This window comes from Mizuhopecten yessoensis, unplaced genomic scaffold (assembly GCF_002113885.1).
Source record: "Mizuhopecten yessoensis strain PY_sf001 unplaced genomic scaffold, ASM211388v2 scaffold11097, whole genome shotgun sequence".
Taxonomy (NCBI): domain Eukaryota; kingdom Metazoa; phylum Mollusca; class Bivalvia; order Pectinida; family Pectinidae; genus Mizuhopecten; species Mizuhopecten yessoensis.
This window is the reverse complement of record NW_018408878.1, coordinates 1,228,680-1,253,238: the sequence shown is the minus strand read 5'-3', so window position 1 is coordinate 1,253,238 and position 24,559 is coordinate 1,228,680. Positions and strand designations below refer to the sequence as shown.

Sequence of the window (24,559 nt, the reverse complement as noted above, 5' to 3'; positions counted from 1 at the left end):
TTAACAAGAAAATCATAGACTTTAGCCTTGCCGTTGATGTAACTTCAGACTTCAATTGTATAGGTGTCAACACAACCTGATGTACTTATGTCAACACAACCTTACATATATATATGTATCATGTCAACACAACCTTACATATATATATATATATATGTATCATCTCTACACAACCTTACATATATATATATATATATATGTATCATGTCAACACAGTTTATATACATGGATGGGATGGTGGCTGCCTGTTGGCCATCCTGGTTTTCCCAGATTAGTTCCAAAATTTTATATCAGCAAGGGGGAACCTAGCTGTGTAATTTCAGAAAGATTCCTCCAGTACTTCAGAGAAATAGAGCTAACAAATTTGAGCCCTTGAAATTTAAGATGGCCCCCAAAATTTTATATGCATAATAATAGCACTCTCTGAGAAATAGCAATAACAAGAACTGTTTCAGGACTGACGGACCATGGACCAAGGGTGATTTGAACAGCCCACCATCTGATAATTGTGGGCTAAAAATGTTTTATTTTCCTTACTTTATCACTGGAACAAGGAAACCAGCTTGAGCAAGAATCTGATTTTAAGCATCTGAGTGACTTCATGAATATGGGCCCAGGAAATGAAGGCACTTTTCGTTTCAACAGATTTTATTGACTTTACATATGTCAATTGGATTGGACATCAGGCTAGGCCTATTTAAGTCCTTTCCAAACTTATTTACAAACATTACATATATTCTGTCATAACAATTCAATTAAACAGTGCAGGGAAGATAACTCCAATTTAGCTTGTGAAATGAACATTTTGCAACTTTTATTTAATCATTTTCTGTTTATGCTTTAGATATTAACAATTAAATAAATCATGTATATTTATTGACAACCCATCCTACATAAAATCCAAGGGATACAGGCCCAAAAGGCACAGGGTTCGCAATTTGATTGGTCTAAGGTAAAACAACCTGACCAATCGCCAGGCTGATACCTGTCCTAAGAAGAATACAATGGAGAGACACCCGACATCAAAGCCAGTCAATTTTACTGTTATGCATCTGGGAAATTCTTTTGATATACATCAAAGGATTAATTTAGTCTTCTTGTCTCATCCACAAAGCGGTGCACACTTAGCTTTCAGTTTTGCAATGATATGTTCCAGGGATGCAGGGAGCGAATGTGAGCGTAACCCCTGGATATCGGGGATGATGTTAACCATGTTGCCTGTTGTCAATGATCACTATCCAGGATCAATCTAGGTTTTAGGGGAATCTGCTTTTTTTTCAGATTTGGGGGAAATTAAATTTTGATACAATGCACTAGCGTCATGAAGGTAAAAGATAAATGTTTTGTCTGACATACCTGTGTGCAGTATATTTTAATTTATAAAAAACTTAGCTTAAAATTACAGAATTTTTGATTGAATTATGTGAAGAAAATGTATATATGCAGTATTATGCATTTTAACTGTTGAACTAGAAAACATAAGTGGGCGAAATATTTTGAAGAAAAATGGCCATTTTCTTGTTGAAATAGGGGAATTTTGAAGCACATAGGTGGAATTTCAAAGAACAGGGGAATTTTCTTCTGTAGGGGAAACTACCCATAAATGGTAGGGAATCAAATCAAGATTGATACCAGAGTTTAGGAGGTTTTTTTACCTAATAAGGCAGAAAATAACTGACAGAATTACTTACCTTGCAGAGTTGTGGCGTTAGTTTTCAGTATTTGTTCCGTCCCCAGTGCATCGTTGTACATGACTTGATATTCTGTAACCGTAGCTTTACTGTTAGGCTTGGACCAGGCCAGGGACACACTGTACTGACCAGGTGTCAACGTCAGATTCTCAACTCCAGTCACCAGCAGTTCATCGTCCAAAGTTAAAGTCACTTTCTTAGAATTCTTTCCCTCCCCCGTATTTGTAGATGCTGTAATCTACAAAAATAAGTTACCTCCATTTCACAGGATCTTTCTACATATTTATATAGACAACACAACACCACAGTTACCTCCCTTAGACATGACCCTCCTCATGTTTGTGTACACAACACCACAGTTACCTCCCTTAGACATGACCCTCCTCATGTTTGTGTACACAACACTGTAGTTACCTCCCTTAGACATGACCCTCCTCATGTTTTGTGTACACAACTCTACAGTTACCTCCCTTAGACATGACCCACCTCATGTTTGTGTACACAACACCACAGTTACCTCCCTTAGACATGACCCTCCTCATGTTTTGTGTACACAACACTGTAGTTACCTCCCTTAGACATGACCCTCCTCATGTTTGTGTACACAACACCGCAGTTACCTCCCTTAGACATGACCCTCCTCATGTTTGTGTACACAACACCACAGTTACCTCCCTTAGACATGACCCTCCTCATGTTTGTGTACACAACACCACAGTTACCTCCCTTAGACATGACCCTCCTCATGTTTGTGTACACAACACCACAGTTACCTCCCTTAGACATGACCCTCCTCATGTTTGTGTACACAACACCACAGTTACCTCCCTTAGACATGACCCTCCTCATGTTTGTGTACACAACACCACAGTTACCTCCCTTAGACATGACCCTCCTCATGTTTGTGTACACAACACCACAGTTACCTCCCTTAGACATGACCCTCCTCATGTTTGTGTACACAACACCACAGTTACCTCCCTTAGACATGACCCTCCTCATGTTTGTGTACACAACACCACAGTTACCTCCCTTAGACATGACCCTCCTCATGTTTGTGTACACAACACCACAGTTACCTCCCTTAGACATGACCCTCCTCATGTTTGTGTACACAACACCACAGTTACCTCCCTTAGACATGACCCTCCTCATGTTTGTGTACACAACACCACAGTTACCTCCCTTAGACATGACCCTCCTCATGTTTGTGTACACAACACCACAGTTACCTCCCTTAGACATGACCCTCCTCATGTTTGTGTACACAACACCACAGTTACCTCCCTTAGACATGACCCTCCTCATGTTTGTGTACACAACACCACAGTTACCTCCCTTAGACATGACCCTCCTCATGTTTGTGTACACAACACCACAGTTACCTCCCTTAGACATGACCCTCCTCATGTTTGTGTACACAACACCACAGTTACCTCCCTTAGACATGACCCTCCTCATGTTTGTGTACACAACACCACAGTTACCTCCCTTAGACATGACCCTCCTCATGTTTGTGTACACAACACCACAGTTACCTCCCTTAGACATGACCCTCCTCATGTTTGTGTACACAACACCACAGTTACCTCCCTTAGACATGACCCTCCTCATGTTTGTGTACACAACACCACAGTTACCTCCCTTAGACATGACCCTCCTCATGTTTGTGTACACAACACCACAGTTACCTCCCTTAGACATGACCCTCCTCATGTTTGTGTACACAACACCACAGTTACCTCCCTTAGACATGACCCTCCTCATGTTTGTGTACACAACACCACAGTTACCTCCCTTAGACATGACCCTCCTCATGTTTGTGTACACAACACCACAGTTACCTCCCTTAGACATGACCCTCCTCATGTTTGTGTACACAACACCACAGTTACCTCCCTTAGACATGACCCTCCTCATGTTTGTGTACACAACACCACAGTTACCTCCCTTAGACATGATCCTCCTCATGTTTTGTGTACACAACACCACAGCTACCTCCCTTAGACATGACCCTCCTCATGTTTGTGTACACAACACTGCAGTTACCTCCCTTAGACATGCCCCCACCCCACCCCGTTCCCTCAGACATGACCATCCTCATGTTTGTGTACACAACAATGCAGTTACCTCCCTTAGACATGACCCGCCTCATGTTTGTGTACACAACACCACAGTTACCTCCCTTAGACAAGATCCTCCTCATGTTTTGTGTACACAACACAACAGCTACCTCCCTTAGACATGACCCCCCCCCACCCCGTTCCCTCAGACATGACTCTCCTCATGTTTGTGTACACAACAATGCAGTTACCTCCCTTAGACATGACCCCCCCCCACCCCGTTCCCTCAGACATGACCCACCTCATGTTTGTGTACACAACACTGCAGTTACCTCCCTTAGACATGACCCCACCCCACCCCGTTCCCTCAGACATGACCCTCCTCATGTTTGTGTACACAACACTGCGGTTACCTCCCTTAGACAGCACACAGTTACCTCCCTACTGAAAATTACTTTCCTAACATGCAATCCTCCCCCTAGCCAGTACTGCCAACAGTTACCTCCCTTACATTTGATGCTCCCCAGAGCGTGTGAAGCCTAACACTACAGATAGTTGCCTTCCGTTGTTAACTTACCCAGAATTTATAGGTGAGGCCTGCTGTCTCAGTGGGAATGTAAAGTCTGTAGGAGGCGACGAGTGGTATAATCTTAATCATAGGTTTTGATGACCCAGTGGTGGTGTAGTACAGCTGAAATGTCAAAAGTTTGCAAATCAATCTTATGTCTCTTTCTCTATCAGCCCTATTTCTGTCTCTCCATCAACCCTATTTCTGTGTCTCTTTCAACACAATTTCTGCATCCCTGTCAACCCTATTTCTAAATCAACCCTATTTTTTGTCCCTTCATCTACTTACATTTGTTTCTCCATCAACCCTAATTCTGTTTCTCCATCAACTCTATTTCTGTTTCCCAATCAACCCTATATCTGTATCCTTGTCAACACTGTTTCTGCAAGCAGCATCATTGTCAACCCTGTTTCTATATCGCCATCAACCCTATTTCTGTTTCTCAATTAACCTTATTTCTGCATCCCTGTCAACCCTTTTTCTATTTCTCTATCAACCCTATTTCTGCTTTACCATCAACTTTATTACTGTTTCTCAATTTACCCTATTTCTGCATCCCTGTCAACCCTATTTCTATATCAACCCTATTTCTGTTTTACCATCAACTTTATTTCTGTTTCTCAATCAACCCTATTTCTGCATCCCTGTCAACCCTCTTTCTATTTCTCTATCAACCCTATTTCTGTTTTACCATCAACTTTGTTTCTGTTTCTCAATCAACCCTATACCTGTATCCCTGTCAACCCTGTTTCTATATCGCCACCAACCCTATTTCTGTTTCTCAATCAACCCTATATCTGTCTCCCTGTCAACCCTGTTTCTATATCCCCATCAACCCTATTTCTGTTTCTCCATCACCCCTATTTCTGTATCCCTGTAAACCCTATTTCTGTTTCTCCATCAACCCTATTTCTGCATCCCTGTCAACCCTATTTCTATTTCTCTATCAACCCTATTTCTGTTTTACCATCAACTTTATTTCTGTTTCTCAATCAACCCTATATCTGTATCCCTGTCAACCCTGTTTCTATATCGCCATCAACCCTATTTCTGTATCCCTGTAAACCCTATTTCTGTTTCTCCATCACCCCTATTTCTGTTTCTCCATCAACCCTATTTCTGCATCCCTGTCAACCCTATTTCTATTTCTCTATCAACCCTATTTCTGTATCCCTGTAAACCCTATTTCTGTTTCTCCATCACCCCTATTTCTGTTTCTCCATCAACCCTTTTTCTGTATCCCTGTCAACCCTATTTCTGTTTCTCCATCAACCCTATTACTGCATTCCCGTCAACCCTATTTCTGTTTCTCCCACCAACCCTCGTTGTTTTTCCCAGTGTTCAAAACTTTAACATAGTACCTTCAAATCAAACAAAATGCAAGTTAATTTTAAGAATATTTCAATATTTTAAGACAACATATTAGGGAAACTATACCTCATATATATTCAATTTCCTAAATTCTATTTCACTGTAAGTATTTGATCTACACTAATATCCATCTTATCTGTAATTTGAAGTTTACATTCTCAGTATAAAGCAAACTATAGCGTGCTCTTTCCAGTGGTATGGATGATTTATAAATTGGTTCAATATTAGGGTAAAAGATACGCAGAGTTCATTCGCCCTAAGCTGATAAAATCTATTTTCGCCTAGTGCTAATTTTCAACTTTCATATTTGACTACTGTATATATTACCCTCATTATATGAAAGGTGAAAAAAGGCAAAAACTTCACTGTGGCAAAATTTCCCCTGTACATATAGAATCTTATATGAGTTTCCATTTCATATGAGATTTAGGAAACAAGTCTAGGAATTTTTCAATTTAGCAAAAAGCCTCTGGCACTTGGTGACGAGTTTCATACCGGTAAATTTCATATGAAATGAAAACGAGTGTAAGATCCTTTTTATCGTATAATCAAGATTTGTCGCATTTTTTCGTGTAAAACGACAATTTTCATGCAACCTTGAAATGTAAAAAGCTGACACTTTGACTCCAGTACATAAGCCTGTGACGTCATGTTCTTGTCCTAGGCGTGACGTCACAATTGAAAAAAAAATGAAACTTACAACCTATCACAGGGCTGATAGGTCATATTACATGTGTCAATATGCAAAAAAAAATAGGACATGGGTATATTCCCTGGATAACACAGAACATTATGTGATAAAAAGGAACACGGTAGAGTGATATATTCTTGACGACTAACTGTGTAGTGTCGTATGACGCCACTGTTGTTCCCAGGGGGCTTCCACTGGAGCTTGAAGTAATTTTCTTGACCATTGTAACTTGCTTGAAAGTTCACAGGGGCGTCGGGCACTACAAAAAGGCGAAAAAAACATATTGTATAATACTACACTGATGTAATAAAATTGGACGCTTACAATGATCAGTAACAGGTAGTGATGGGAAATCGGTTAAAAATCATAATGGATAACCGGTTTGTAATCGGAAGGAGTAAACCAATCGATGATCGATTGCATAATCGGTTTATAATTTTTTGGGAGTGAATACCCAAATACAGTGAGAACACTACTTATAACATCAGTAGACAGAGTTGTTAACTATACACTTGGTTTCTATCTTTTATACTGAATGGATGTCAAGCAACTTTTATGCGTTTTTATCAATCATATTGTATAAATCATAACAATGTGTGACTTTCAAAGTGTACTTTACATGGAAGACATTTAAATACTCGGATTTCAATGATGAACCGATTAGATTGATTATGGAATTTGTAATCAATAATTGGGATCGGAAATGGCAAACGGATCAATTTTTTTAATACAATCGATCATCAAATATAAAATATTAGCTCTATTTGTTTTATAACAATTATGAAACAAGTTATGTCAACTTATACTAATCACTCTTGTTAGCCCGGAGGTAAGAGCGAGGGGGGGGGTCTTAGTGTGGGAGGGAACCGGAGTACCCGGAGAAAACCCACGTGGTCGGGCAGGTGACCCCATACTTTTCCAAGTCCGATTGGGGAATCGAACCCTGGCCGCCTTGGTGAAAGACAATTGTGCTATCCACTGCACCAACCGACCACCACCCATGGATCATCAACCCATCACTAATAACAGGAAATTGATTTTATCAGTCTTGTCCTCAGCAAAAATTTGAATGCACCTGTGAAGTTTGGGAGAAAAAGAAGTCTGAACTAACCTCCTTCTTTAGTTTCGTAATCACGCCTTGCGGTGAACGGGAATTCCAGGCCACCATTCTCTTTGGCGTATACCCTTATACGATATGATGTCAGAGGTCGTAGGTTGGATATTGTAAACTTGGTGGCGTTCCCAACACTCTTGTTCTGATACGACCCCTCATTATTTGCCTCGCTGAAAAAAAATCAAAGGTTGAACTGTATGCAAGACAGAATGGAAAAAAGCTTTCGTAATAATTGAATCATTCAAGCTTTCAAGAATGAGTTTGACTTGCATAATAATAATAATAATAATAATTTGAGGTTTTTATAAACCGCTTTATCACAACCTAGTTCGTAGGTCATCTCAAAATGGTTCACAAATTATTATTCGTGGTTATAGGGCCTTTGCAACTAGCCAACACCTTTCTCAACTCCCTGGGGAGCATATATACAGCCGGTGCTGCCATTTCGGCACTTACAGCTAGCATTCAACAATTTAAGCACTGCCCAACCACATACTCATTTACAGCTGAGTAGACTGGAACAAGCTGAGTAAAGTATCTTGCTCAAAGATACAACACAGTGCTGTGACGTGACTCAATCCCGCAACCCTTCGGTCACGAGCCCTGCGTCCTACCACTACATTACCGTGCCTCCTTGTAAGCATGAATGAGACAGGCTTACATGAACAAGTCAAACTTACATAAACGAGACCGTGTAGGACACTTGGACCGCGAACAAATGATTCCATCTCATAGATATACTGTCACTGTCGCTGTCAATGTCTTGGATATATCCAGTATTGACTGCGGAAATAAACATTCACATGTCAAATTTATACTGATGAGAATCAATTTCAATTCAATAATTAATTTTCGGTTTCATACAAACAATTAATCTGTCTTACAAGTTAACTTGAGATGTGTGATTCTCTTGAGTGATCCTGAACTTCATATTTTTTTTAAAAAGATGCTCAAAATGTCAATTATTAGCAGACGACAGGCTAAGAGGGATTGTAACATGTCATTTGAGCCTTTGTCTCCGGTTACCTGAAATGTCTCTTCCTTTTTTATGATGAACCTACCTAGACGATTCTGACAACTGGGCAGCATCTCATCTGAGTTGTCCAAACAGTCACTGATCTGGTCACAGGTATTCATCCAAAGTACACACTTACAGTACCTCGAACAGGTCAAGTGATGGGCGTCACACGCGGTGCAGTGGCCCGGTTTCTGTGTAACTGCTACAGAACAAATATCAATGTGCCATCAACTCATTCTTATCTTTCATGAAATATCTTATCATCATTTGTCATTAAGACATCTTCATTCTGCATGAAATATCTTATCATCATTTGTGATTAAGACATCTTTGTTCATCGTGAAATATCTTATCATCATTTGCCATTAAGACATCCTTATTCTTCATGAAATATCATCATTTGTCATTAAGACATCCTTATTCTTCATGAAATATCTTATCATCATTTGTCATTAAGACATCTTTATTCTGCATGAAATATCTTATCATCATTTGTCATTAAGACATCTTTATTCTGCATGAAATATCTTATCATCATTTGTCATTAAGACATCTTTATTCTGCATGAAATATCTTATCATCATTTGTCATTAAGACATCTTTATTCTGCATGAAATATCTTATCATCATTTGTCATTAAGACATCTTTATTCTGCATGAAATATCTTATCATCATTTGTCATTAAGACATCTTTATTCTGCATGAAATATCTTATCATCATTTGTCATTAAGACATCTTTATTCTGCATGAAATATCTTATCATCATTTGTCATTAAGACATCTTTATTCTGCATGAAATATCTTATCATCATTTGTCATTAAGACATCTTTATTCTGCATGAAATATCTTATCATCATTTGTCATTAAGACATCCTTATTCTTCATGAAATATCTTATCATCATTTGTCATTAAGACATCTTTATTCTGCATGAAATATCTTATCATCATTTGTCATTAAGACATCCTTATTCTTCATGAAATATCTTATCATCATTTGTCATTAAGACATCTTTATTCTGCATGAAATATCTTATCATCATTTGTCATTAAGACATCCTTATTCTTCATGAAATATCTTATCATCATTTGTCATTAAGACATCTTTATTCTGCATGAAATATCTTATCATCATTTGTCATTAAGACATCCTTATTCTTCATGAAATATCTTATCATCATTTGTCATTAAGACATCTCTATTCATCGTGAAATCTCTTATCCTCTAATGTAACAAAATAATCTTTATTTGTTTTCAAATCTCTTATCCTCAATTATCGGGGGAATCAATTTCGTATTCTTGGTCACCAGAGACGGTACATAATTATAGACCCAGCAAATATTTAAACCTATACAGTGATCTGTAGAGCTAATATTTTGCAGTTGTATTGATCAGAACTAATTCATGGGATTAAAATTTATGCCACATTTCCTGGAAAAATTATTGTGCTCAAGAGGATACTTAAGCATTTGTGTGATATGATGATTCATTTGACCAGTGTTTTATGAAAATGAAGATATTGCATTAGGTTTTTTTAATCTTCATTATTCGACAATAAAAGGGTAAATGGGTCTTTTCTCTTATCTCAGTCTTTCATGGTATTATATTTGATGGGTAATTGCTTTCTTCTTTTGGTGAGAGCGAATATATCAATATTAACTCATTGACCCCTGAAATTGCACAATGAACTATTCCAACCTTTGAATTGGAAGAGTTCAAATGTGTCTTCAGGGGTGAATGAGTTAAATCCTCTATGAAAATAACCAGCTATACTGTACTTACCCGGGGTGGATGATCCGCAATTATACTCATCTGAGTTATCGGCACAGTCGTTGACGCCATCGCAAACGCGGTTCAAGGTTGTACAACCCTCCACCATCTCGCATCGGAAATCTGTAGGGCCACACACCTGGGTACCTGTCGGGAGTAAGTAACGTCACTTTATATTGTATCCTTGCTTAGAATATCACTTAAACTGCATATGAAATGAATAACATTCCAAAAGTGAATATATTTGTGATAACCTACAACCTCCGCCTACATCTGGCGATATTGCCTGCTTCCAAATACAGATATTACACCAGCTAAACCATATTCTCAGGACTGGTCTGCTTCAACATAGAATATCAATTTGGTTTTTTCATCTGCAAGACTAACAAAGTTCCAATGCACAGAAACCAGAGAGTCTAGACCAACAAGGTTCTACTGTACACACAAACCAAAGTGTCCAGATCAACAAGGTTCTACTGTACACACAAACATAAGGGTCTAAACCAACAAAGTTCTACTGTACACACAAACCAAAGGGTCTAAACCAGCAAGGTTCTACTGTACACACAAACGAAAGTGTCCAGACTAACAAGGTTCTACTGTACACACAAACCAAAGTGTTCAGACTAAAAAGGTTCTACTGTACACACAAACCAAAGTGTCCAGACTAACAAAGTTCTACTGTACACACAAACCAAAGTGTCAAGACTAACAAGGTTCTACTGTACACACAAACCAAAGTGTCCAGACAAACAAGATTCTACTGTACACACAAACCGAAGTGTCTAAACCAACAAGGTTCTACTGTACACACAAACCAAAGTGTCTGAACCAGCAAGGTTCTACTGTACACACAAACCAAAGTGTCCGGACTAACAAGGTTCTACTGTACATACAAACCAAAGTGTTCAGACTAACAAGGTTCTACTGTATATACAAACCAAAGTGTTCGGACTAAAAAGGTTCTACTGTACACACAAACCAAAGTGTCCAGACTAACAAGGTTCCACTGTACACATAAACCAAAGTGTCAAGACTAACAAGGTTCTACTGTACACACACACCAAAGTGTCAAGACTAACAAGGTTCTACTGTACACACAAACCAAAGTGTCTAAACTTACAAGGCTCTACTCTATACACCATCTAAAGTGTCCAGACTTACAAGGTTCTACTGTAAATACAAACCAAAGTGTCCAGACCAACAAGGTTCCACTGTTTACACAAACCAAAGTGTCAAGACTAACAAGGTTCTACTGTTCGCACAAACCCAAGTGTCCAGACTTACAAGGTTCTACCATACACACAAACCAAAGTGTCCAGACAAACAAGATTCTACTGTACACCCAAACCGAAGTGTCTAAACCAACAAAGTTCTACTGTACACACACACCAAAGTGTCCAGACTAACAAGGTTCTACTGTACACACACACCAAAGTGTCAAGACTAACAAGGTTCTACTGTCCACAAAACCCGGTGTCCAGACCAACAAGGTTCCACTGTCCACACAAACCAACGTGTCCAGACCAACAAGGTTCTACTGTCCACACAAACCAAAGTGTCAAGACCAACAAGGTTCTACTGTCCACACAAACCAAAGTGTCCAGACCAACAAGGTTCTACTGTACACACAAACCAAAGTGTCCAGACTAACAAGGTTTCACTGTACACACAAACCATACTATACTGACTCCAGACTATTTTCACTTATAGGTTTATGGTAAAATCAATATTGACCCACCTTCATGTCATGACCTAAGACAGCCTTAAATAAAGTGTCATGATCTTGTTTTTGTTAACAGGAGAACACCTTTTCTCTTACTGAAGTGACTTAAGATTACCTTGAATTTCCTCACCCTAGTACCTGGAATGACCTTGATCCATCTCATTTTGAACCCAAACAACCTTGACCTACCTCACCTTGATGACCAGAGATGACTGAGCTCCCCCAATTTTGGTGACTAGGATAACCTTGACCTATAATACTACAGACAGACGCGTTGACCTACCATTGCAGTCTTTCTCGTCCTGGCCGTTGTCACAGTCAGGGTAGTTATCACACACCCAGGAGGTGGGAATACACAATTTGTTGTCACATTGGAACTGACCAGCATTGCAGACCACCGGCCGTGATGTCGTGCTCATATCTGTTACGCAAACACAAACATTTCAGAATTCTTTCGAAAAAAAACACCCATCCAAAAATAAAACAAATTCTATACTGTAATACTTGTTTGAGAAGGAAAGTTATTCAAGATTTATATTTATTTTATATTGCAGTCTGCAGGACTATAAGGAAATTTCAAATTGTCCAAAAAAAATGTGGTAGTTCTGTTAATGCGTAAATGCAGACAAGGACCCGTTAAAAAGCATTTCAGGGAAAAAACCCTTAAATTTTGGTGCATGAAACAAAATTTGTATTCTAGGGTATTATTTCAACAAAACTGTGAAATCAAGCTTGGGGAATAATTTTCAACAGTCTGCTGGTTTTTCTCATCTAAGACATCGAGGCACACCACACATTATTTATTTAGCTCATTCACCCCTGAAAACACATTTGGACTCTTCCAATTCAAAGGTTTGAGTAGTTCATTATGAAATTTCGGGAGTAAATGAGATAAGAAGCCTGTGGCTAGCCGAGTCAAAACCCTGTAAATTCATATTACCGGTTAGTATTACTATCTGGTCAATGGAAAAGAGTTTATTAAGAAATATAATTTTCTAACCAATGAGGACTAAATACATTTGCATAACCATTTTTAAGGAAGTTGTCATTTTTACCAGTTCCATTAATTTCCATGAAGACTTATTTCTTAACCTTTGTCATCAAACATTCCTATTTAACTCACTCATCCCTGAATTTTCATAATGAACTGTTCAAACCCTTTGAATTGGAAGAGTTCAAATGTGTCTTCAGGGATGAATGAGTTAACTCCTTCACCCCTACATATTTAAACTGGACTTGCCCAGTCTTTCATTTGGTAAGGTTCAAATGTGACTTAAGGGGTGAATGGCTTCATGTAGAATAATAATGGAAACTTACAACAGCGGTCTTCATCACTGCCGTCAAGGCAATCGCTGTGACCGTTACATCGTAGATTCATGCCAATACAATGTTGGTTTCGACACTTGAACTCATTGGGTCGACAGACTATCGGAGCATGCGTCGTCTGCACTGTAACAACAACACAACAATCAAATGATAATTTGATATTTCATATATTAAATTATAGTTTGTATACAACGATGTAGCCAGCTCCTCTTTTGTTTTAGTTGTTATTATATAATATAAGTTGTTTTGTATAGTTATATCCAACTCATGACGTTTCTCTATTCAGTCATAATTATGGCATGGGTTGTTTGGGTTATATATGTTAATGAAGGTATGGTAATTAGTAGATGGGAATTGACCAATCGCAGAGCAGTATATTGTCCCCTATAGGGGTCTCTTAATTGGTAGCAGCCCCCTTCATCCGGGGAGGCTGCAGTGAACCACGGTTGTCGATGTGTATTATTCTACGTATTTCCTATCAATATTTCTTCACGTTTGACGACTAGGGTGACATACTTTGGAGAAGTGTTGTAATAACAACTTTTGATCAGTTTCCTTAATTTTTCGGACAGTTCAGTATCACTATGGATCAACAAATTCAGTTTTATTCGGTGTGCTAGCGGTCGGACATTCACTGCGCCATTTTGGGCTAGGATCAGTAGCATACGGATTATAGTGTAGTTACATTGGCGATTTGTTTTTTCATGAGTGCTACGGAATATGACTTTTACGTCGGTAAGTTACTATAATTCAGCTGCCTAGGACAACGCAGGTATACAGTATAGTCTGTCTTGCCTTATTCTTCATTCTTGGAGTGAAGTTCGCTATATTCTCCGACATTCTCAACCATCATGGGTCCTAAGCGCACATCCAACCGGCCCACTCCGTACGACCCGGAACTTCTGGAGAACTGGACGTTGACTCGTCTACAGCAGGAGCTTTCACGCAAAAACATCGTCTTTCGGAAGGGTTCAAAACGAATGGCGCTTGTTAAACTCTTGAGAGATGCGCAAGCTAGGCCCAACGTCAGAGGTGCGCGATCCCACAATGCAACGGTTCAGTCGGAACAAGATGGCGGCAACAACAACTCTGACAATAGTCAGAACCTCATAGACATGGTTAGTTCGCTGACAGAGAGCGTGGCAACTCTCCAGGAGTGCTATCTTCATCTCGAAAGTTGCTTGGATCAACGTCCTCAGTCACCTTTGTCAGGTAGCAGGCGTGAAGAGACCGCTACAAACACCGGGGTACGGGTAGCAGCAGCGGCCGGGAGTGAACGGCAAATCGCTACGACTATGAGTGCAGATTCCTACAGTGCGGGAAGTTCTAATACAGTTCCAATGACTCCGGCTTCCAGTGGCACAAGAAAAGAATATTGTTTCATTGTGATAACTTAGCCGTTGTTGAAATATTACCAAAGGGAGATCAAAGGTGAAAAGCATTATGAGACTCATGCGAAGACTTACATATCATTCAGCCATCAATAACTTTGTTATTCATGCTAAACACATACCAGGAGTTGACAATAACATCGCTGATTCTCTTTCTCGTTACCAGATGGGGCGTTTCCGGATGTTGGCTCCAAACGCAGAAGTCCTTCCGGTGCCATATCTGGCTATGTCTTCCCTACTCATGAGTTGAATCACGAGGTGGACTGTTTATGGAATGCAGCCCTTAGTGCTAGAACTTTAGCCACCTATAAGTCGGCTTTGAACTGTTTTCTGACATTTGTGCTGATGATGGGTATTACTTTCCCAGTGAACTCTCTTCCACCCGTTGATGAAGACCTGCTCATTTTATTCAGTATGCACTGTCAGAAAGCCCTCAGTCTTCGTCATGATACTATTAAACTGTACTTATCAGGTGTTCGGTTCTACTACATACGCCACAATTTAGGAGATCCAATCGCTAATACGCTCAGACTGTCTTACATTTTGCGTGCAATCAAGAAATCTCAAGTGAACAATACCGTGAAACGTCTTCCTATTACATACAATGTGCTGTTTAAATTGTGTGAGGTTCTTTCATGTGAAACAGGACTATTTGATTCGTTTACTAGCCTTATGCTAACATGTGCATTCAAGACAGCTTTTTATGGTTTCTTGCGTTGTGGTGAGTTTACTTGCCAAGCTCGGTCCGACAACAATTATATCCGTATTTGTGATATATTTTTATACCCTGACAAGTCTTGTTTTAATTTGTATTTGAGAGCTTCTAAGACAGACCCTTTCAGAAAAGGTGTCACAGTCAAAGTGTTTGAAAACAGGGCTTTGTCTCCAGTCAGTACAATGCATACTTATATACAACGTAGGGGTTCTCAGGGTGCATTACCTAGTTCCCCTTTATTTGTTGAAACATTGGATTTCACTAAGCCATTAATGCGTCAACCTTTTTTAAATTTTCTCAACAAAACTTTAACAGCCTGTGGTCTTAGTTCCCAAACATTTAGTGGCCACTCCTTTCACATAGGTTCTGCAACATCTGCAGCTGCAGCAGGCGTGGAAGACCATGTCATTCAAACCTTGGGCAGATGGTCTTCCAATTGTTTTATGCGATACATCCGCATCGACCCATCTACGATTCGCGCTGCCCAGAGCCATATGTCCTCTTAGGTCATGTTTAATCCTAGATTTGAGGGCTTGGCATCACAATGCTTTGAAATGTATTGTTTATAATATGCACTATTTTAATACCCAGAAACCTCCTTCGTATTGGGGGCTCTCACTCCTGTGTAATACTCATATTACACTTTCATTCGATTTTGGCTTTAAATTCTAGGGGAATTCACCCCCAATCTCAACATAGTTTTATATTAGTGTGGGGATGCGGCTTCTCTGGTATCACAGGAGTCTAGCTGCTCTCATCATGGCTTCTCTAGGGGTGTTCACAACCAGAGTCTAGTCGCTTCTCTGGAGACATTTTCAGAGTCTAGCTGCTCACTTCTCTGGGCTGTGTAGGTGCTTCTCTGAAGACATTTTCAGAGTCTACAACCAGAGTCTAGTCGCTTCTCTGGAGACATTTTCAGAGTCTAGCTGCTCACTTCTCTGGGCTGGGTAGGTGCTTCTCTGAAGACATTTTCAGAGTCTACAACCAGAGTCTAGTTGCTTCTCTGGAGACATTTTCAGAGTCTAGCTGCTCACTTCTCTGGGCTGGGTAGGTGCTTCTCTAAAGACATTTTCAGAGTCTAGCTGCTTCCCTCAATACCCCCAGAGTCTAGGTATTAAATATATGGTAGTAATATTGTTGGAGTGAGTAGCCCCTGATGCGCCAAATGTATTACTGTATGTAAATATGTTGCTACAAGAGTAATAAACAGGTTAACTGTTTCTCGTGTGTTAGTTGTATATAAATAGCATTGTCGTTACTGTATAACGGAAAACGTTCATAAAGTTAAACTTGTTTAATTTGCCGAAAAATTCAATTATGGGGTTATTTCATCCGTCACATTTTTAAATACTATGTGTGTAATGTTGTTTAGGGAAATTTATCTGTTATGATAAATTCGCCCTCATTACACAGAGGGCAAAAATAGGGAAAAAAATAAACTGCAGCAAAAATGTCCTGGTTTACAGTACTCTCACTACTGAGCTATCGGATTAGATTAGAAATTATGCAGACATTTGTAAAATTAATATGCTTTCTAAAAGTAAATGTGATATCTACTGATTTCTATTAAAAATTGTACATGATGGCAGATGATGGTTTCAAACAGGTCTAATCAAACAATACGGACATATTTAATTTTGAATGTCTCCCTAATTGTAGTTTTTTTTAAGAATAAATTGTAACAAGCCATTCGGATTGATATGTCTCGCCTATGCCCCGCTTTGACCATCAATGCACATATCAGGGAAACTAACTTAAATCCAAATCTTAATGTTGATGGAGATGCTGACAAAGTCAATGGACCAGGAAAGGTAGGCCGCATCCAGCATTTGATGCATGGGTTGAGATGTACTACCTAAGATGCATCTATGGTCCAAGTTTGGTTGGTGAAGCACTTATACTTTCAGAGAAACTAACTTAAACACAAAAACTTAATCCAGCATTTGATGCATGGGTTGAGTGGTTAGATGGGGAAAGGGTTGTTACGAAGATATGAGTGCATAATTAAGCATCCCAATTTGTACATTCTTATTCATTACATAATATTAATCTTCCTAAATGTCTACATATCTCTTAATCGCAATCCAGCCTCAATTGTTTCCGTGATCATGTTTTCTATATGTACAGACCTCCACAGTTGAACTCGTCACTATTGTCGCCACAATCATCGACCTGGTCACAGCGCTCACTCCACCAAACACACTTTCTGTTGTGGCAGGTGAACTGCCAGAAGTGGCATGACGTTGGAGGAGGCGTTGGGGTGGTGGTGGTGTTCATCACATGTGTAGCTGTAAATACAATACAAGGGAGGTAAATCTAGCTGTAAACACTAGACAAGGGAGGTAAGTCTAGACATCAATATAATCAAGGGAGGCAAGTCTAGCTGCCAACACTAGACAAGGGAGGTAAGTCTAGACATCAATATAAACTAGAACATTGAAAGGTCAGTAAGGGCCCCGTCTTGTGGCAATATATCCCCTATAATCACCAAGAAGCGATCTGCCCATATAGCTGAGCTTGACGTTTGGACTTCAATAATATTCGCAAGGAAGCAAAATATACATTTAACATGTACTATGATGTGAGTCATGTTTCCTTCCACCTCCATATTTGCTGGGCTAACAGAAATGTAAATACCAGTACAACACTCATTTGTTAGCTTTGATTTGTTTTCTTTCACCTTATATATCTCCTCCATCAAGAGCCAGGGTCAAAGTCAGAGATCCACTTTGTCTTTGACCTTTGGACCCAAATGACCTTGACCATTAACCCAGTGACCCTGATCTTTGGTCAGTTGACTTATTCTTTAATTCAGACCAACTTTACCTCTTAATATCATAACAAAATGTTCATCAGTGAAAAATACAAAACTTGACCTTGACCCTTTGGGCCCAGCGACCTGGACCTAAGGTCAGTTGACTGTGTTAAGTTTTAACAACATTGCTTCATAATGTCATAACAAAATGTTCATCAGGGAAAAGGTACAAAATTTGACCTTGACCTTTGAATCTAATGACCTTGACCTTGACTTTTTACCTCAGTGTGTCTCTTTGTATAATTCCGAACAACTTTGCTTCATAATGTCATAGCAAAATGTTCACCAGTGAAAAGCTACAAAATTTGACATTGACCCCTGACCCGATGACCTTGACCTTAGGTCAGTTGACTCCTTGTTTAATTCTAATCAACTTTGCTTCATAATGTAATAACAAAATGTTCATCAGTGAAAAGATGTAAAATTTGACCTTGACCTTTGAACCTAATGACCTTGACCTTTGACCTTGACTTTTTACATCAATGTGTATTTTTGTGAACTGAATATCTTGACCAAGTTTCGTACATCGGTCCATAGATACCAAAGTTATCAGCCAGGAACAAAATTAGACAGATTACTATAAGGCACCCATATCTCCGATACCGGGCCCTTACAAGGGAGATAAATCTAGCTGTCAACACTAGACAAGGGAGGTAAGTCTAGCTGTAAATACAATACAAGGGATATAGACATCAATAAGTCTAGACATCAATATAATCAAGGGAGATAAATCTAGCTGTCATCACAAGCCAGGGGAGGTAAGTCTGGCTGTAAATACAATACAAGGGATATAGACATCAATAAGTCTAGACATCAATATAATCAAGGGATATAAATCTAGCTGTCATCACAAGACAGGGGAGATAAATCTAGACATGAATATAAACAAGGGATATAAATCTAGCTGTCAACACTAGACAAGGGAGGTAAGACTAGCTGTAAATACAATACAAGGGATATAGACATCAATAAGTCTAGACATCAATATAATCAAGGGAGATAAATCTAGCTGTCATCACAAGACAGGGGAGATAAATCTAGACAGGAATATAAACAAGGGAGGCAAGTCTAGCCGTCAACACTAGACAAGAGAGGTACGTCTAGACATCAATATAATCAAGGGAGATAAATCTAGCTGTCATCACAAGACAGGGGATATAAATCTAGACATCAATATAAACAAGGGAGGCAAGTCTAGCTGTCAACACTAGACAAGAGAGGTACGTCTAGACATCAATATAATCAAAGGAGGTAAATCTAGCTGTCATCACTAGACAGGGGATATAAATCTAGACATCAATATAAACAAGGGACGTATGTTAGTTGTCAACACGATACAAGGGAGGTAAGTACATGTATAACTGTCAATATAAAAAGGGTGTGTGGTCTAGCTGTCAACACGATATAAGGGAGGTTATAACATGTATGTCAGTCAATATAAACAAGGGTGTGTGGTCTAGCTGTCAACACGATATAAGAGAGGTTATAACATGTATGACTGTCAATATAAACAAGGGTGTGTGGTCTAGCTGTCAACACGATATAAGAGAGGTTATAACATGTATGACTGTCAATATAAACAAGGGTGTGTGGTCTAGCTGTCAACACGATATAAGGGAGGTAAGTACATGTATAACTGTCAATATAAACAAGAAGGGGCAGTCTAGCTGTCAACAGGATATAGGGGAGGTTATTACATGTATGCCTGTCAATATAAACAAGGGGGTGGGGTCTAGCTGTCAACATGATACTTCGTGGGTATAATAAATAAATATATACAAGGGAGATTGTGTGGTGACCCTGTGTTACTATGGAGATGGTGGGGTGACCCTGGGTTACTATGGAAATGGTGGGGTGACCTTGTGTTACTATGGAGATGGTGGGGTGACCCTGTATTACTATGGAGATGGTGGGGTGACCCTGAATTACTATGGAGATGGTATGGTGACCCTGTATTACTATGGAGATGATGTTGTGACCCTGTGACTCTATGGAAATGATGTAGTGACCCTGTGTTACCATGAAGATGGTGTGATAATGAAATATTACTAAGTGTGGTGACGTTGTGTTGCTATGGAGATGATGTGGCGACCCTGTATTACTATGCAGATGATGTGGTGACCCTATGCTACTATAGATATGGAGCAGTGACCCTGTGTTACTATGGAGATGGTGTGGGGACCTTGTGTTACTATGGTGATGATGTTGTGACCCTGTGACTCTATGGAAATGATGTAGTGCCCCTGTGTTACCATGAAGATGGTGTGATAATGAAATATTACTAAGTGTGGTGACGTTGTGTTGCTATGGAGATGGTATGGCGACCATGTATTACTATGGAGATGTTGAGGTGACCCTGAATTACTATGAAGATTGTATGGTGACCCTGTATTGCTATGGAGATGTTGTGGTGACTTTGTATTACTATGGAGATGATGTTGTGACCCTGTGACTCTATGGAAATGATGTAGTGACCCTGTGTTACCATGAAGATGGTGTGATAATGAAATATTACTAAGGAGATTGTATGACAATTGTTGCAAATGAGAAAAGGTACCCTGTGTTACTATGGAGATGATGTGATGACCCTGTATTACTATTGAGATGGTGTGGTGACCCTGTGTTGCTATGGAGATGGTATGGCGACCATGTATTACTATGGAGATGTTGAGGTGACCCTGAATTACTATTAAGATGGTATGGTGACCATGTGTTACTATGGAGATGATGCGGCGACCCTATGTTACTATAGATATGGTGGGGTGACCCTGAGTTACTATGGAGATGGTGTGGTGACCCTGTATTACTATGGAGATGAAGGGGTGACCCTGTATTACTATGGAGATGATGTGGTGAACCTGTATTACTATGGAGATGGTATGGTGACCCTGAATTACTATGGAGATGATGTGGTGACCCTGTATTACTATGGAGATGATGGGGTGACCCTGTATTACTATGGAGATGTTGTGGTGACCTTGTGTTACTATGGAGATGATGTGGTGACCCTGTATTACTATGGAGATGGTGTGGTGACCCTGTATTACTATGGAGATGATGTGGTGAACCTGTATTACTATGGAGATGGTATGGTGACCCTGAATTACTATGGAGATGATGTGGTGACCCTGTATTACTATGGTGATGAAGGGGTGACCCTGTATTACTATGGAGATGCTGTGGTGAACCTGTATTACTATGGAGATGGTATGGTGACCCTGAATTACTATGGAGATGATGTGGTGACCCTGTATTACTATGGAGATGATGTGGTGATCCTGTATTACTATGGAGATGTTGTGGTGACCCTGTATTACTATGGAGATGGTTCGGTGACCCTGTATTACTATGGAGATGATGTGGTGACCCTATGTTACTATAGATATGGAGGAGTGACCCTGTGTTACTATGGAGATGATGTGGTGACCTTGTGTTACTATGGAGATGATGTGGTGACCCTGTGTTACTATGGAGATGAAGGGGTGACCCTGTGTTACTATGGAGATGATGTGGTGACCCTGTGTTACTATGGAGATGATGTGGTGACCCTGTGTTACTATGGAGATGGTATGGTGACCTTGTGTTACTATGGAGATGATGTGGTGACCCTGTATTACTATGGAGATGATGGGGTGACCCTGTGTTATCTAGGTGATGATGTTGTGACCTTGTGTTACTATGGTGATGATGTTGTGACCCTGTGACTCTATGGAAATGATGTAGTGACCCTGTGTTACCATGAAGATGGTGTGATAATGATATATTACTAAGGAGATTGTATGACAATTGTTGCAAATGAGAAAAGGTGATGATCTTGTGTTTCCATGGAGATGGTGTGATAATGAAATATTACTAAGGAGATTGTATGACGGTGGGGTGACCCTGTATTACTATGGAGATGGTATGGTGACCCTGTATTACTATGGAGATGATGTGGTGACCCTGTATTACTATGGAGATGTTGTGGTGACCCTGTATTACTATGGAGATGATGGGGTGACCCTGTGTTATCTAGGTGATGATGTTGTGACCTTGTGTTACTATGGTGATGATGTTGTGACCCTGTGACTCTATGGAAATGATGTAGTGACCCTGTGTTACCATGAAGATGGTGTGATAATGATATATTACTAAGGAGATTGTATGACAATTGTTGCCAAGGAGACAATGTGATGATCTTGTGTTGCCACGGCAATACTTTGATTACTCACTTCCACAGATATCCTCAGTCTCGTCACTTCCATCTGAACAGTCGGCGTCGCCATCACACTTCCAGTTGTTGAAGATACAGGCCCCTGTTTTACAGCGGTATTCCCCACTAGGGCAGGTTGTACAGTTCTTCTCGTCAGACCGATCACCACAATCATTTCTGCCATCACATCTCAATCCAATAGGGACACACTTAGGCTGGTGGGCCTCACAGTGGAATTCATTAGCGAGACAAATATCTGGGGAGGGAAATAAACACTCGTGTAAAGAGACGTAAATCTGGGGAGGGAAATAAATACTTGTATATAGAGACATATATCGCGGGAGGGAAATAAACACTCATATATAGAGACATATATCTCGGGAGGGAAATAAACACTCGTGTATAGAGACATATATCTCGGGAGGGAAATAAACGCTCGTGTATAGAGACATATATCTCGGGAGGGAAATAAACACTCGTATATAGAGACATATCTGGGGAGGGAAATAAACACTCGTGTATAGAGACATATATCTGGGGAGGGAAATAAACACTCGTGTAAAGAGACGTAAATCTGGGGAGGGAAATAAACACTCGTGTATAGAGACATATATCTCGGGAGGGAAATAAACACTCGTATATAGAGACATATCTGGGGAGGGAAATAAACACTCGTGTATAGAGACATATATCTGGGGAGGAAAATAAACACTCGTGTATAGAGACGTATATCTGGGGAGGGAAATAAACACTCGTGTATAGAGACGTATATCTCGGGAGGGAAATAAACACTCGTATATAGAGACATATATCTCGGGAGGGAAATAAACACTCGTGTATAGAGACGTAAATCTGGGGAGGGAAATAAATACTTGCGTATAGAGAAAAATATCTGGGGTGGGAAAATAAACACTCATGTATAGAGACATATATCTGGGGAGGGAACTAAACGACATATATAACTAGAGAACAACATTAATACAGTATTAGGCATAAACTTACAGGTTAATATAAACATGTCTCACCTGGTAGTAATCTTACACTAAAAAGTAGGTGAAAGTTAAATATATCAACTCATTCACCCCTGAAATTTTCTAATGATCTATTCCAACCTTTAATTTGGAAGAGTTCAAATGTGTCTTCAGGGGTGAATGAGTTATCTGAACTACATTAAGCTTCAACTTAAATAACATGACCATTCAAAAGAACCTGTTCAAAGATTTAGAAGGAGTTGTTTAAGGAAAAGTTGATGGCAACGGATGCCATACCATATAGTGACATTGAACTGAAATAAACAATAACACACACATTTTTCTAGTAAGTTGGTAAATTACTGCAAAGGGATTGAATACTCAGATCAAATAACAGTACAAGTCTGCTTACTAGGTGAGATACATAAACTGAAGTTTATTAGGGTAAATATAGTAAATACGGTAATTATGGTAAACCAGCTTATATCAGCATGGACAGACAAGTAGATTTCTACTGGTCGTTCATTAATTATCTAAATTACAGGTCATAAGGATTGATATGTCTCGCCTGTGCCCCGCTTTGACCATCAATGCACATATCAGTAAAAATAAATTAAATGTATACATCCAGTATTTGATGCATGGGTTGAGATGTACTACCTAAGATGCATCTATGGTCCAAGTTTGGTTGGTCTAGCACTTACTCAAAGTTTCAGAGAAACCAACTTAAACTCTAATTATGATGGAGATGCTGACTAAGTCAATAGACCATGAAAGGTAGGCCGCATCCAATATTTGATGCATGGGTTGAGATGTACTACCTAAGATGCATCTATGGTCCACGTTTGGTTGGTCTAGCACTTATACTTTCAGTGAAACTAACTTCAATGCAAAACCTTAATGTTGACACTCCCATCGCCGGAAAAGCCGGAACACCTTAGTCTCGTTTCCGCTACTTTGTCTCGGCGAGACTTTATCTGTGATTATGTTCATCAAACAAGTTGGAGAGCAATTTTGTTATATTTTTGAACTTCGATAGTCAGGCTATGAGACTTGACTCATTCATCCCTGAAGACACATTTGAACTCCTCCAATTCAAAGGTTGGAATAGTTCATTGTGAAATTTCAGGGGTGGA

At 39.6% G+C, this 24,559-nt stretch overlaps 1 protein-coding gene across 4 annotated transcripts in view; it reads right to left on the bottom strand.

Moving 5' to 3' along the window:
• The window catches only part of LOC110465655 (sortilin-related receptor-like), an 80,207-nt gene that overhangs the window by 21,986 nt on the left and 33,662 nt on the right, over positions 1-24,559 (bottom strand). For all 4 annotated transcript variants that reach the window (XR_002464634.1, XM_021521607.1, XM_021521608.1 and 1 more), the window contains 11 exons: positions 22,472-22,708; positions 17,575-17,733; positions 13,331-13,462; positions 12,297-12,434; positions 10,300-10,434; positions 8,560-8,718; positions 8,179-8,281; positions 7,496-7,668; positions 6,534-6,643; positions 4,332-4,445; positions 1,692-1,929 (listed from right to left, as the gene is read on the bottom strand). Coding sequence is in view for 3 of the 4 variants with exons in the window: in XM_021521607.1 (XP_021377282.1) it covers positions 1,692-1,929; positions 4,332-4,445; positions 6,534-6,643; positions 7,496-7,668; positions 8,179-8,281; positions 8,560-8,718; positions 10,300-10,434; positions 12,297-12,434; positions 13,331-13,462; positions 17,575-17,733; positions 22,472-22,708 (1,698 nt within the window). In the remaining variant the exon portion in view is untranslated. The remainder of the gene's footprint in view (positions 1-1,691; positions 1,930-4,331; positions 4,446-6,533; positions 6,644-7,495; positions 7,669-8,178; positions 8,282-8,559; positions 8,719-10,299; positions 10,435-12,296; positions 12,435-13,330; positions 13,463-17,574; positions 17,734-22,471; positions 22,709-24,559) is intronic.